General features: G+C 43.2%; 1 protein-coding gene across 3 annotated transcripts in view; it reads left to right on the top strand.

The window, feature by feature from the left end:
* The window catches only part of cntn4 (contactin 4), a 218,326-nt gene that overhangs the window by 64,590 nt on the left and 139,164 nt on the right, over window positions 1-14,572 (top strand). For all 3 annotated transcript variants that reach the window (XR_014892415.1, XM_085273021.1, XM_085273020.1), the window contains exon 4: window positions 9,375-9,550. Coding sequence is in view for 2 of the 3 variants with exons in the window: in XM_085273021.1 (XP_085129147.1) it covers window positions 9,375-9,550 (176 nt within the window). In the remaining variant the exon portion in view is untranslated. The remainder of the gene's footprint in view (window positions 1-9,374; window positions 9,551-14,572) is intronic.

Genomic DNA, 14,572 nt, shown 5'->3' with positions numbered 1-14,572 from the left:
ATGAAAGAATAACTGCAACCCCAGCTGATTGAAATTACTATTACACAGCATACTCGACAAAAAGACCTAAATCTTTATTAGTGATCCAGAAACTTAAACACTGCAAATAAATACAGCAGCTCCTTAACTTGGTGCATAAACACCGAAAATACAGCTAACCTGCTCTGTCTGGCGCGAATGAAATACACCCATCATCAGCTGAGTCTATTGCACTAACTGCACCTACTCGTGCTGACAGACTGGTGCTTTCGCATGTACCTTATTACATTTGCAAGGTGAGTCTGCCCGTAAAAATAAATAAAAACCACCATTTAGCTAATCTCCCTTCAAGGCTGTAACCTTGTGCACAGCTGGACCCCTTTTCAATCACTCCACTTAGGTCCAGCTCTCCCGTGATTTAAAAAGGGACCTGATCTCATACGTAGAGCAGGCATTAATATCTGTGCCAAACTGATCTGACTTAGATGTCAAGAATCATCACTGGCGATTACGGCTGGTTACAACCAGGAGCATCGTTTTTAAGTTGAGGAACCAACACTGGCCAAGCCTGAAGCATTTTAAAAAGAGGAAGAGTGCATGAAATGGTGCAGAGCGGCACAAAAACTGACTTGACCAGATCAGCCACTTATAAATCAGTTGTGGCATTTTTTGTGTTTTTCTTTTTTCTTTGAAGAACTTTCTGATTGAATATTGCTCCAAAAGAAAACACTGACTGGTTCAGTTTTTGGTAACAAGAGTAGAAATATCCCGATCCAAAAGGGTTTGTAATGGAAATCCATCCTAGTCAAGGTTAACTTCTTGGCCATCTCACAGCCACAGCAGTAATGATGCCCTAACATCAAATCACGAGTAGTTCAGTAGACAGGAAGCAGCATGTGAGGCTGGGAAAGAATGTCTCTGACTCCCGGACCATCAGCACCGGCTCCCCTCAGGGCTGTGTTCTTTCTCCCCTGCTCTTCTCCCTGTATACCAACTGCTGCACCTCCACCCACCAGTCTGTCAAGCTAATCAAGTTTGCAGATGACACCACCGTTATTGGACTCATCTCGGACGGGGATGAGTCTGCCTACAGGAGGGAGGTTGAACGTCTGGTGTCCTGGTGCAGCCGCAACAACCTGGTGCTGAATGCCAAGAAGACAGTGGAGATTATTGTGGACTTCAGGAAGCACACAGCTCCACTCCCCCCCATCATCCTGACTGAGACCCCCATCTGTGGACTCATTCCGCTTCCTGGGTACCACCATCACCTCTGTCATTAAGAAAGCCCAGCAGAGGATGTACTTCCTGAGGCAGCTGAAGAAATTCAACCTGCCAACACGGACGATGATGCAATTCTACACTGCAATCATCGAGTCCATCCTCACCTCCTCCATCACCGTGTGGTACGCTGGAGCCACTATCAGGGACAAACAGAGACTGCAGCGTGTTGTGCGCTCTGCTGAGAAGGTGATTGGCTGCAGACTCCCATCTCTGCAGGACCTGTACACCTCCAGAACACTGGGGCGTGCAGCTCGGATCTCAGCTGACCCTTCTCACCCTGGACACAGTCTGTTTGACCTGCTCCCCTCAGGCAGGAGGCTCCGGTCCATTCGCACCAGAACCTCTCGCCATAAGAACAGTTTCTTCCCCTCTGCTGTTGGACACATGAACAATAAACGTACGACTGTTCCCACCCCTAACACATGACCCTACGCTGTGTTCACTGCATCATTCCATGTTTGGCACTGATCACCACCTGCACTCATGTATATATCATGTATATATCTATCTACTTAGCACTTTTAATTCTTATTCTTATTTTTATTTATTTATTCATTTTTTCATGTCTATTTATGCGTAATTTATGACAGTATGTTTGCACTGAAGCACCGCAGCAATTTCCTAATGTTGTAAACCTTACCCCGCCTCTCGCCCTATGACAGCTGGGATAGGCTCCAGCGCCCCCCGCGACCCTGAAAAGGATAAGCGGAAGCGAATGGATGGATGGATGTAAATCTGCTCAACATTTGGCAATAAAACCCTTTCTGATTCTGATTCTGATTCTAATTATACTTGTTGTTTCCTTAAATATTATAACTCACAATTTTTACTTCTGATGGAGTTTTTTATATTCTTTCTATATTCATAGACTATGTTGCTAATCTGAACACTTCCCCCATCACTTCAGCACAGTCACATGCTATTTTAAAGGCATGTCTCATGTCTTTCTGGATACTCATCTCCTTTTAGCTCACAGCAGTCACGCCTGTAATCAAGTCAGACAACCACTGACAAAGTTTCAAAGTCTGCTGACGTGTTGGCTTTTCTTGCTCGCGTCTGTGTGAGCTATGAATGAGCTACGAGTGTCATTAAGACGACGTTACTCCAGATTTTTGGCACTTTTATCAGGCCACATGACGGTTTTAAGACTAAAGTGAGGAAAGAAATGTCAGGGTAGCAGTATACATCACAGGTTAAATAAAATAAAACTAGAAAATCAATCAGCTCTTTGTCTTCCTTTTATCGAACACATTGATTGGCCTTAATATGACTGACTAGACTGACTGTGCGTCGATACAGTGCAGGCTATTTTTATAGTCTTACAATAAATCCCCCCTACCCAGACGGAAGTAGACGCCATATGCCTTGGTATACAAGACACTACACCTCTCATTGGAGCCATTTATATGACACAGCTGCCATCCTCCTTCTCACTGCCTGCAGAGACTCTGGGTTGCTGCCTAGCTTCAAAACACTGCTAAGCTATCTAACTAAAATCTTAACTTTTGGTGGAATGGGGCTTTTTTTCTAAATGTTATATTGGTATGGCCTAAATACTCAGAATACCTGTTATCCAGAGACAAAGAGGAGTTGAAAAGGGTGCAGAGAGAGCTGAGGGGACTGATAAGGAATGGGAAGGAGAGCTACAGGCAGAAGATGGAGAACCAGCTTCAACAAAACAACGTTGGTGAAGTCTGGAGAGGCCTCAGAACCATCTCGGGCCACAAACAGCAGAACTCTCTGCCTGGGAGGGATGTGAGATGGGCAAATGAACTGAATCATTTCTTCAACAGATTTGACTCAGCCATGAGGCAGTCTGCAACATCGGCTGCAGACTCACCCACCCCCACTGCTGCTGTTCCACCTCAGACACTTCACACCTCCTCTATTCACCCTGCTCACTCCCCCCCACCCCCAACAACAGCATCCAATACACACTCAACACAAGGCTCCAGCCTGTCTCTCTCAACCACCCAGGTTAGGAGGGAACTGAGGAGGATTAATGGCAAGAAGGCAGCGGGTCCAGATGGCATCAGCTCGAGGGTCGTCAGGTCCTGCGCGGACCAACTGTGTGGGGTGATGGAGCACCTCTTCAACCTGAGCCTGAGGTTGGGAAGAGTTCCACAGCTCTGGAAAACCTCCTGTGTTGTACCAGTGCCAAAGACTTCACGCCCCAAGGACCTCAACAGCTACAGGCCGGTGGCTCTGACATCCCACCTGATGAAGACCCTGGAGCGGTTGGTCCTGGCTCAGCTTCGGCGCCTAACAAGCTCATCACTGGACCCACTTCAGTTTGCCTACCAGCCTGGCATTGGAGCGGATGATGCCGTCATTCACCTCCTACATCGTTCCCTCGCTCACCTGGAGACCGCTGGAAGCACTGTGAGAATCATGTTCTTTGATTTCTCCAGTGCCTTCAACACCATTCTTCCCTCGGTTCTAAAGGACAAGCTGGTGAACTCTGGAGTGGACCATCACCTCACTACCTGGATCCTGGACTACCTCACCGACCGACCACAGTATGTGAGGACTCAGGGCTTTGTGTCGGACAGGGTCGTCTGCAGTACGGGGGCCCCACAGGGAACGGTTCTGGCTCCGTTCCTCTTCACCATCTACACTGCAGACTTCTCCCACAATTCCACCCAGTGCTTCCTGCAGAAGTTCTCTGATGACTCTGCAATAGTCGGCCTCATCACTGATGGGGACGACAAGGAGTACAGAGGTCTGACCCAAGACTTTGTGGACTGGTGCCAGCTGAACTACCTCCAGATCAACGCCAGTAAAACCAAGGAACTGGTGGTAGACTTCGCAGGCACAAGCATTATCCACTGCAACCACTGAACATCCAAGGTATGGACATTGAGGCTGTGGACAGCTACAGGTACCTTGGTGTTCATCTGAACAATAGACTGGACTGGACTCATAACTCAGACGCCCTCTACAGGAAAGGGCAGAGCAGGCTGTACCTGCTGCGGAGACTCAGGTCGTTTGGAGTGGAGGGCCCACTCCTGAAGAAATTCTATGACTCTGTTGTGGCTTCTGCTATCTTTTATGGTGTGGTCTGCTGGGGCGGCAGCATCTCTGCTGGGGACAGGAAGAGACTGAACAGGGTGATCCAAAGGGCCAGCTCTGTTCTAGGATGCCCTCTGGACCCAGTGGAGGTGGTGAGTGACAGGAGAATGGCGGCTAAGCTGTCATCCCTGATGGACAACATCTCCCACCCCACGCAGCAGACTGTGACAGCACTGAGCAGCTCCTTCAGTGGGAGACTGCGGCACCCACGGTGTGGGACGGAGAGATTTCGCAGGTCTTTCCTCCCCACTGCTGTCAGACTCCATAATAAAGACTTTAACTGATCAAGCACACACATCCATACATATGCAATAATACTAAGTGCAATAATCCTTTCTGTCATCGTTGTATTTTTACTCAGTTGTATATAGTATTTGTATTTGTATTCTATTTTTATCTTATTGTATATTTATTTTATTTTATTCTACTGTATATAGTATTTTATTTTATTCTATTCTGTACAGTTGTGTACTGTATTTATTCTTATTGTATTCTAATTTTTGCCTCATAACTTTTGCACTGTCCACTTCCTGCTGTGACAAAACAAATTTCCCACGTGTGGCACTAATAAAGGTTATCTTATCTTATCTTATGGACTGAGGGAAAAAGACACTTGAGTATTCAGGTGCTATTCTTTAGAGCCTAAAAAGTGGAACACTGGACTTCTTTAGATCTTTGAAGATTTTTTGCCCCTCCTCCAGGAAGCTTCTTCAGTTCTAGAACAATTCAGTTTTATTTATAAAGCACCGAATCACAACAACAGTCACCTCAAGGGGATTTATATTGTAAGGTAGAGCCTACAATAATACATACAGAGAAAAACCCAACAATCATATGACCCCCTATGAGCAAGCACTTTGGCGACAGTGGGAAGGAAAAACTCCCTTTTAACAGGAAGAATCCTCCGACAGAACCAGGCTCAGGGAGGCTCAGGTTGGGAACCGGTTGTTTTTCAAGCTCTCGAGACAACCATGACTCGGATGACTGGGAACCCACACAGAACATCCAGGTGCTGTAGCTTCCACCTCTAATATTCAAACTTTGGCCTCAATGCCTTCAAAATCTTCAAAATCTCCAAGCTGGTCAAGAAGGCTCACCAGCGCCTCTTCTTCTTGAGGACTCTGAGGAAGAACCACCTGTCCTCAGACATCCTGGTGAACTTCTATCGTTGCACCATCGAGAGCATCCTGACCAACTGTATAACAGTCTGGTACGGGAACTGCTCTGCCTCGGACCGGAAGGCGTTGCAGAGGGTCGTGAAAACTGCCCAGCGCATCGCCGGAGCACCACTTCCTGCCATAAAAGACATCTACAGGAAGCGGTGTCTGAAAAGGGCTGGGAAAATCATCAAAGACCCCAGTCACCCATCACATGGACTCTTCACCCCCCTGCCCTCTGGGAGGCGCCACAGGAGCCTCCGGACTAAGACCACCAGGTACCGGAACAGCTTCTTCCCCACAGCTGTCAGACTCCTGAACTCTGCCTCCTGACATCTGACCCACGTTAAACTCATGGACTGAACATACACACACCCACAATGGACAACTGTACCCTCAAACACACAATAATAACATGGAGTGAACCACCACTCACAACCACTAGCACTTTATATAGCCTCTGTAGAAACTATCTACACCCTCACTCATCTTAACTGCACTACTGTATAGCTCTGTGTAAATAATCATTCTGTACATTCAATAATCTTTAATCCTACAACTGTTTACAACTTGCATAGTTCCCATTTCTGTATAGCTGTATATCTCAGATTTCTGTAAAGTTATTTATTTCATATTCTGTATAGTTTTTCATATTTATATCCTGTTCATAGCTTGTACTCACTACAGCCTGTACATACTTAGTTATAGAATATTCACAACATACTTCATACCGTGTACATTATAACATACCATAATAGACCCATTTCTGTAATATACTTACATATCTATACTATTGCTAATATATATTGTAATATACCTATATCACTAAAGCACTTCTGGATGGATGCAAACTGCATTTCGTTGCCCTGTACCTGTGCATGTGCAATGACAATAAAGTTGAATTCTATTCTATTCTATTCTATTCTATTCTATTCTATTCAAGTATATCACTGCTGGGCGCCCACGTAATTGCAGGCCAGCAGATAAGCGAGGTTCGCAGTGTCAATACCAAAGTGGTGTTCAGCTACAAACTCTCCTAGTCGTTCTGTGGTTTGACCTTTGCATAAACAGCCACAGAGGAATCAAATCTGGAGACTGAGTGGGCCGTGTTACAGTTCACCGAACAAAACAGAGAGCACCGTCCGATAAAGAACAGACTCACAACACCTTTTGAAAAAGCACATAAGCTAGTCAGGAGGTATTTAAAGCTCTGGAGCTCTGAATCACACGCAGGCATGTTTTCCTGTCATTTTTTTAAACACCTGTAAATTATTTATAGTTTACGCCACACCTCAGATGACGAGGAGATATTCTTTCCATTTCTAATCCAAGAGTGTGTAATTTAAAACTTTATAGTGTCCCACGGTGGTGTGATGTTTGCATGGCCGTAACACAAAGTAGTAATTTTTAAGCACTTTTAAGCACCGGGCTTAAGAAAAAGAACAGACCGCCTAACATTAACAGCCTCATAAGCCAGATGGTGTGGTATTATGCCACTGTGTGCACGGCCTGTTGTTACATGATTGGATAAAGCATGTGCCTAACAAATGGAACTGCTGTTGTGGCCTGTTTGCCATCATAAATCACTGTAAATAGAATTATTAATTGAGTTTACATGTGTTTGACGTAATCTGTTGCTCTGCTACCCGTGGAGGATACTCAGTGGCACCATGACGAGCGTCGTCTCTCCCGCCACGCTACCTTCTATTGTGGTCCCCGCGCCGGCTTTATCTGGTGTTATACAGAAATATTTGAATATCTGCCACTTAAAGTTTAAAGTTCTAATTGGCTTAAAGTGACAAGAGCTGTCACAGGCTGTATAATTTGTCACAAAAGAACAACGGCGGCTTTGGGCGGGCAATTATCCTTAACTACTACTATGTTTAACGACCACACAACATGGCGCATTTAGGAATACACAATGTCTGCCTCTGACTGGGTAAATTCTTCATTTTCAACAAGAGACATGATTACTCACTCAGATACATCAAAACATTTTCCAGGCTCAATTAGCTATCCAGGCTAATGTTTTCGAAAGGCCCAGATAAAGCGGCGAATCGACGGCTGGCAGGGAAAATCTTTTGCAGCGTTTGGTTTTTCAAGCTGTCACCGATTAAGCTGTTTGACTGCAAATACAATGCCAAGCCTCTCCGAGCAATTACGACTGTGAAAAGGCTGCTTTCATATTTGATGGGATGCCTTTTCAACCTCACAGGAAGCCGCTATCAGAGGGCGATATTGAGGTTTTTGCCGCGTCGCCTCACACTGCCCATCCGTTCAGCTCCTGTTCCACTCGAAGGTGGGACTTAGCCGGGACATATTTATGTTGATTTTAGTTTGTTCCGCTTCAGCTGCAAATGAATCTCTGCTGTAGTCCTGTGAGACCGCAGCCGCCCCTCCTCAGGCTCTTCTCTATTGTGTGTAGTAACAAGGCTCTTGAGAGTGTGCACTTACTTATGAGTGAACTGGAGGAGTGCCATGAAAGACCATTGTGCTACACATTTGGTCTATTAAAAGAATAAAAGTCTGCAGACGCTCTTTGTGAGTGCAGCAATGCCCCAGCCAACAACTATTCTGCTGTGGCTGTGTGTGTGTGTGGCTGTGTGTGTGTGTGTGTGTGTGTGTGTGTGTGTGTGTGTGTGTGTGTGTGGGTGGGTAGGCGGCTAAGGAGCACAACCCGACACTGTTTCTCATGTAAACAGCTCCTACTTGTTTCATATGGAAGCTCTGTACCTACAGGTGTCTTTGTCCAGGGGACCACATAAGTTGGATTTCCCTGCCACTGAAGGCAAACGAGTGTATTCTATAAGCCACATTATGCTACAAAAGACATAATACAGCAAGAAAATTCCACAACGCCACTATCAGTGCTTTCTTAGAAAGGTTATTATGCCTCAAAGGCTCCAAATTGGCATAACAGGGAAAGTTAAGACAGTACCCCCAAACAGCTTTGTGCAACTTCTGTCTCTTGTACAAAAGGGGCTTTAGCAAAGCCCCTTTTTTCACATCAAAGCTGCTTTCTTTTTTCAGCGGAAAACAATGCTCTGCTTTTCCAGCTGAATGGGAAATCGTTTAGAGAAACTTTTTTTTAAAATCAAAGCAAAAGAAATTTTAAAACTCCTCAAAGAAATAATCAGCTACAAAACCCCTCAAAGCCCAAATCAGATCCGGGTAGTCCATTATCCAATGCCATATTAAATCTTCTTTTCAGGCTTGTTTATCTGTGCTGTACCTTTTTACAGCTGAGATAGTTATACAACATCAATAACAAATGGCAATGTATGAGCTCGTTTCTCTGTCTGTTTTAGGTTTTCTTGCCTTGGTTGAAGCGAGTTATGGCTTGAAGCCATTTTTCTGAAATGACTGATTTTTCTCCCACCTGTGTTTCTTTAATAAGGTGCATCTGTGTGGAGAGATTGGAGAGTCTGTTGCCATTTTAAGTGAATTATACCCTTCGTTGGTCCCGCCCAGTCACCCACTCCTAACACCAATGATAATCAAGTGGAAGGGTCTAGAATGTACGAGTGTGAAGGCGAGCTTGCAGGCATCGTTTTAATTGTTGTACCATAATGATTAAGCAGGATTTTTATGCGGTCTGACTGGGGTCTGGCAAGATGGATGGCCTGAAATGCTATCTATTCTCAGGGAGTCAAGTCCTTGGCACCATAGTGGTTCACTGCTGCTTAGATTAACACTAAGCTGGAGGGCATGATTTCTGGGTCCTCTCCACCTTTCATTTCTCTCTTGTTGAAAAACAATCAAATATACAAGTCACGTTCTGCTTCTTCTTCTTGTGCTCTGGCGTACTTCCATTGCCCCAGTCTACACTGAACAGTGTTTAATTTGTTAAATTTACATGTTCATTTTTCTCTCTCTCTTTTTTAGATGGAGACTGAACGGCACGGAAATAAATCCCAAAACTGGATCTCACTACAGCCTTTCTGGGGGCAACCTCAGAATCAGCCATCTGAACAAAGACCAAGATGCTGGAACGTATCAGTGCCTCGCCTCCAACTCTTTCGGGACCATCGTTAGCCGAGAGGCCAGTCTAACCTTCGCATGTGAGTTTATTTTTTTCTATTTTCTTTAGGCGAGCATTTGAGCCTTCTTGGCTTCCATTGGAGAAATAAAAAAGTAAAAGTAGAGGGAGAAAGAGAAAAACATGTCAGTCACAAACAAGGATAACATAGTGGGCTGCTCTTCATGACATGTTTAACATGGAGAAAGTTATCTCTGAGGTGCTATTTGTGTGTTGACTGGCGTTTACTCTATAAATGGCTGCACAGTAGGCAAACAGCAAGCGCTAAACTCACTGCAGTGGAGGAAAAAGATCAAGGTTTTCCTCTGAGGTGTCTTGGAGTACAGGCACAGTGATGAAGTGGAAGGTTCGGGTCTTGGTTGTACGTTCTGCAGACTCAACTAAACTTCTTAGCCAAGTTTGAGCATTAACATTGGTTTTATGCTAATGGATTATTAGCTAAGTGACCATTCAATCTCTTTTAACCCTCTATAGCCCAACAGCATTAGCATAAATGTGCTTATTTATTTGTAATATTGTCAGAGTTAGTAATGTGGATCAGACATTAGACAACAGACCATCTCATACAAACCTAGATAACAGTACATAGTTGTTAGCTAAAAATTATGGCAGCTAATGCTACACTTGCGTGTCCTAGAAGTCACATTTACCCTCTGGTAAACAGTTTGTTAAACTTCATATGAGATTATTTACAAATTTCCTTAATCTGAAAAGGTTAGGTTTCTTCCACATCAAAGCAAAGTAAATTTCCAGTAAACTTCTAGCTAACATGAGCTAAGGAAAACAGTGGCAAAAACAGCTTAGCAACAGAAAAGTTCAGGATATGCTCACTCACTCACCTCAGTATCACTGTCATTGGTTAGATGTGAACTTCATCGAGTGATACTCAACTGTATCACAGGCCTGTCACAAAGTTTTATAGCCTCTTCGGAAACGCAGAGCAGCTGAAAGTAGCCATTAAGGAGCACCAAGGGTTAGCTGATGAAACTTTACTTTCCGTTACTTCAGAGAACAAAAACAGCACACCCACTCATGAAGAAATGCAAAGTCAGCACCATCACTTTTGCAGATTAATGTTTTTTTAATGGCCCTATCATACTGATTTCCGACCAGGAGGACGACAGATTGTTTGATGGATCTTGATGAGTCTAACTGACAAGCCTCTGGACCTCATATTTCTAGCAGGACTGAGTCAATAAGTGCCTACTTTATGTGCCAGTTATTTGACAGGAGTAAATCATGACATTAAAGGCAAAAGAGTGATCACTAGCTCAGATTAGATTTTGAGGTTTGGTGTTTGGGGACAAGGCCACCAATGTGCCTCAGGCCATTTATTTAGTTCCTTGGACCAGCAGGAGGTCAATCCGTGATCTGATTCTGCTGGTGAATTTCCACTATGATAGGATGACAGTTCCATCAATTGTCGGACTCTGACCTTACCAACCTGCAGTTGTTGTCACAGAGTCGGCGTGTGCGTGTATGACCGAATGTCATCTATCTTCTTTATTACTCTTGGTATAGCTTAATTAACTCCACTGCATGATTGAATGGTAAAGGTTCAAGCGAATAATTTAAAGGGCAACTGGTATTACTTTAGAGTGTCATGCAATTCTTTATAGAAATTCAAGGGAAGTAAAGGATATGAGTGAGGTCCTCCTGCAGACTCCTAGTCAGATGCACACAGTGCAGGTATAAGTTGTGTTTCAGCACCTAACAGCAATATTTTTTCCTCCAGTAAAGGTCATGACCTTTTGATGGTAATTAGTTTTACGCATAATTTGACTGTGATTTTGACACAAGACAGGGTCTGAACTGACTCGCTCCTCTAATAAGCCCAGTGCTAATTGCACCCGTCAGAGCCTAAATGAGCGTAATCACTTGGAGCCATATAAATGCACATCTGCTACAATCAAAAAGGTCAAAAGTCAAGAGATTTAAAGTTTGCCCCATCTTCAGTGTAATCGTGCACTGTCATGAAAACATGTCCTTACTATAATTGATTTCCTGTGGAAAAAGATGAAGCATAACTAGAGTGTATACCGTAGAAAGAGGATGAAACTGTGAAGGAAACTTCAGCGCTGGGGACATGAAGGTAAAGGGAAGGAGTCCTATTGTTACTTACAGAAACAATAATAAAAACAATGTACTATAACACAAGTTTGTCCAATTTTTAAACCACATCTAAAAGCAATACAATCCAGGAACACTAGGCAGGCACACAAAGACTGAAAGAAACCATGCATGTATCAAGGTACAGGTGAAGTCAATCGTGACAATAACAAGGTTGAACAAAGAAAGGACGTAAAAAAGAAAGAGAAAGCCATAAGAGGAACTAACCTTCAAAATAAAGCAGGAATCAAATGAAATGAAAGACTACACTGAAAGAAAGAACTAGATTTGACACAGAGCAGTGAGAGACAGACCGGGGCAACACAAGGCACAAAGAAAATGAAACAACTTTCAAAAACAGCATGAGAAAAAAATTAGAATTGGAACAGAAACTACGGATAATTGCGAACAGCTAGTCATCCTGTTCATAACTGGAGGAACTTTCATTACATGCATAACTGTAGACGTAACTCAACAAAATATGTCATTTGAGGATTGGATGATATGCTGCATTTTTCATGTTAACAAACCTCACAAAAAGACCAAACAACTGATCCCACTAAAGGAAATGCTATCTTAAATGCTAGAGACCTTTTGTTTTCGCCACAGAGCATTCATTGTTTTCCACAGACTATTAAAAATACATCACTAAGTCACACAATTGCACATGGTGACACTTCTGTCATTACCACACACATACACGCTGCACAGTCGATACCACAGACACAGTAAATGCTCATTAGCGCACAGAATGCACATCAATTCAAACCTGGAAATATTCCACAACAACCACCCGGTACGTTTGTTTGAGTGAAGTTTAAATCTGCACTGACCAGCCTGTTAGAGAAATCACAGATGATTCACATAATGTGAATCAAAAATGTTTTTCATTGTAACCTAATTTTAGCGAACTACTGCAGAAATGGGAAATCGAAATATAAAATAATTCAGGTAACGTGTGAGTGTCTGTAGCACGTAGTTTTTTCTGTGACCGAACCCAACCACATGACTGGCACAACTTTTACTTTGAAGGGAAACCATTCTCCAGTCTCCATTTGCAGGTTGCATTGCACCAGCAACCCTGAGGAACCGCTGTCAACCAGTTGGGGAATACACTTGTCACCCTAGCAACAGGTGACTGTGTTACTCCCAGTGTGGGAGACAAATCTCAGGCAATGTGCGCTTGACGTCATGTGAGAAACATCAATAGTTTACTCATGTGGCTCCATGCTGTAGTGGCTAACACATTTGACTTATGCACAGAAGGCCTCCTGTTTGGGATCAGAAGGAGGCGCAAACTCATTCTTAGCGGTAGTGGACCCCTAATGTGGGTCCCCAAGCCCAGGTGAATGGGAGGGTTGTATGGGGAAAGACCATTCAGCATAGTTTGTCATATTCTAAATACTACACAAACATTTTAGCAAAAGCAAAATCTGCTTCTCAAAAAACAAATTAAGAGAACATTTAATTTATTTTTGGTGTGGGTTTGTATCCAGGCTTCAAAGGGAGTTTGGTTTCTACTGATCGCTGTCCCATCATTTTGATCTAAAAAAGTAAAAATGACAGTGCACGCCAGGAAAGATTTTCAACTTGAATATTTCACCCATCAAGATCTGATGTGTGATGTAAGTATTCCCTTAATGTTTCTGAGCAGTGCTTCTACCCCAAGGTCTACTTGAAGCGTGTGGGGTTTTTTTTTCTTCTTCTTTTTTGTGGAGCATTTATACATCACGGCCTCTCTCAGAGGATAGATGTTGCTTAAAACGCATTTTACATTTCATGACCAACAGCAGGAAGTGAAACACAGGATAGAACAGGGTATTAGGGTTTTGTTCGGTGCTACCGGTAACCATAGCACTTTCACCGGCAGCAACGTCTTTTGCCTGCCCAGTGCTTTTCAACCACACATCACAAAAGAAGCTCATTTTTGTGTGCTTTTCTGCTTTGCGCTTATGAAAGAAGTATTTTGCTCCCTCCATTTGAACGATTGTATTTACCTCAGCATCTTGTTTTATCAGTCGATGGTAGTTCTCCTTCTGCTGTCTTGTCTTGTAAATGTCGGTCGACCAAACAAATGTAAACCAAAGTCACACTCACAGTTGCAAACACGTCAAACACTTTTTGTGTTATTGATCAATTACTAATCAACTGCTGCATATCTTTGTGGACTACAGTGATTTTTTTTTTATTCCATGCAAACGGTCATGGAATGGGAACTTTTCCATTTCCATTTTACTTTTCAGACTAGACTAGTTAATTAGGACATTTGTTGAAGACTGACAAAAGCGCGGGTCTGCCGGTACAGATATTTGGTGATGGGAGCCTCAATAAGCTGCTAGTTTCTCACAAAATCAAATAAATCAGTGCCATAGTTAATTGTTTTGACTCAGCGTGAAGGTCAAAAGATATTTAATTTTGAGCCGGGTCTTAGAATTGATAATGAAATCCTGATAGTGAGTCGTTGTGAGCACAGGAAAGCGTTGTTGTTCGGTGAACATGCTCTGCCTTCTAATTCAGTCATTTATCTCCGGGTGTGAGGGATTTTTGCCTTTTCTTTAATTAAATAGGTATTAGTGGTGTCTTAATCTTGTTCCAGGTGAGTAATCTTTCTAAAAATCCATTATTGGTCTTGTTGAATTTAGATTGCATTGACACTTAAGACCTGTTTATAGGTCTGAACTTAAATCATACATTTCCATTTAAATTGTAATTCAAACGTCGGGATTTGTATTTGCTAAAGTGTTATCTCCTTCCAGCATATATTGTGTAGAACAAGAGTAAACTGTACAGTGAGACTTGCTCACTTGAATGGTATTAATCAGTTAACATTTGTTAGTCTGCACGCTCCGTGACGCCTTCAAGGTTGTTCTTTGGAATTGGCGGAGCTCCAGATACTTCAGGATTCGTTTCCGTGTCACAAACTTTTGATGGATGA

The sequence above is a fragment of the Mchenga conophoros genome, linkage group LG5, assembly GCF_057382185.1.
Source record: "Mchenga conophoros isolate Kocher_MC1m ecotype Shallow Benthic linkage group LG5, M_conophoros_male_GT1.1, whole genome shotgun sequence".
Classification (NCBI taxonomy): Eukaryota; Metazoa; Chordata; class Actinopteri; order Cichliformes; family Cichlidae; genus Mchenga; species Mchenga conophoros.
This window is presented reverse-complemented; position numbering and strand designations above follow the sequence as displayed.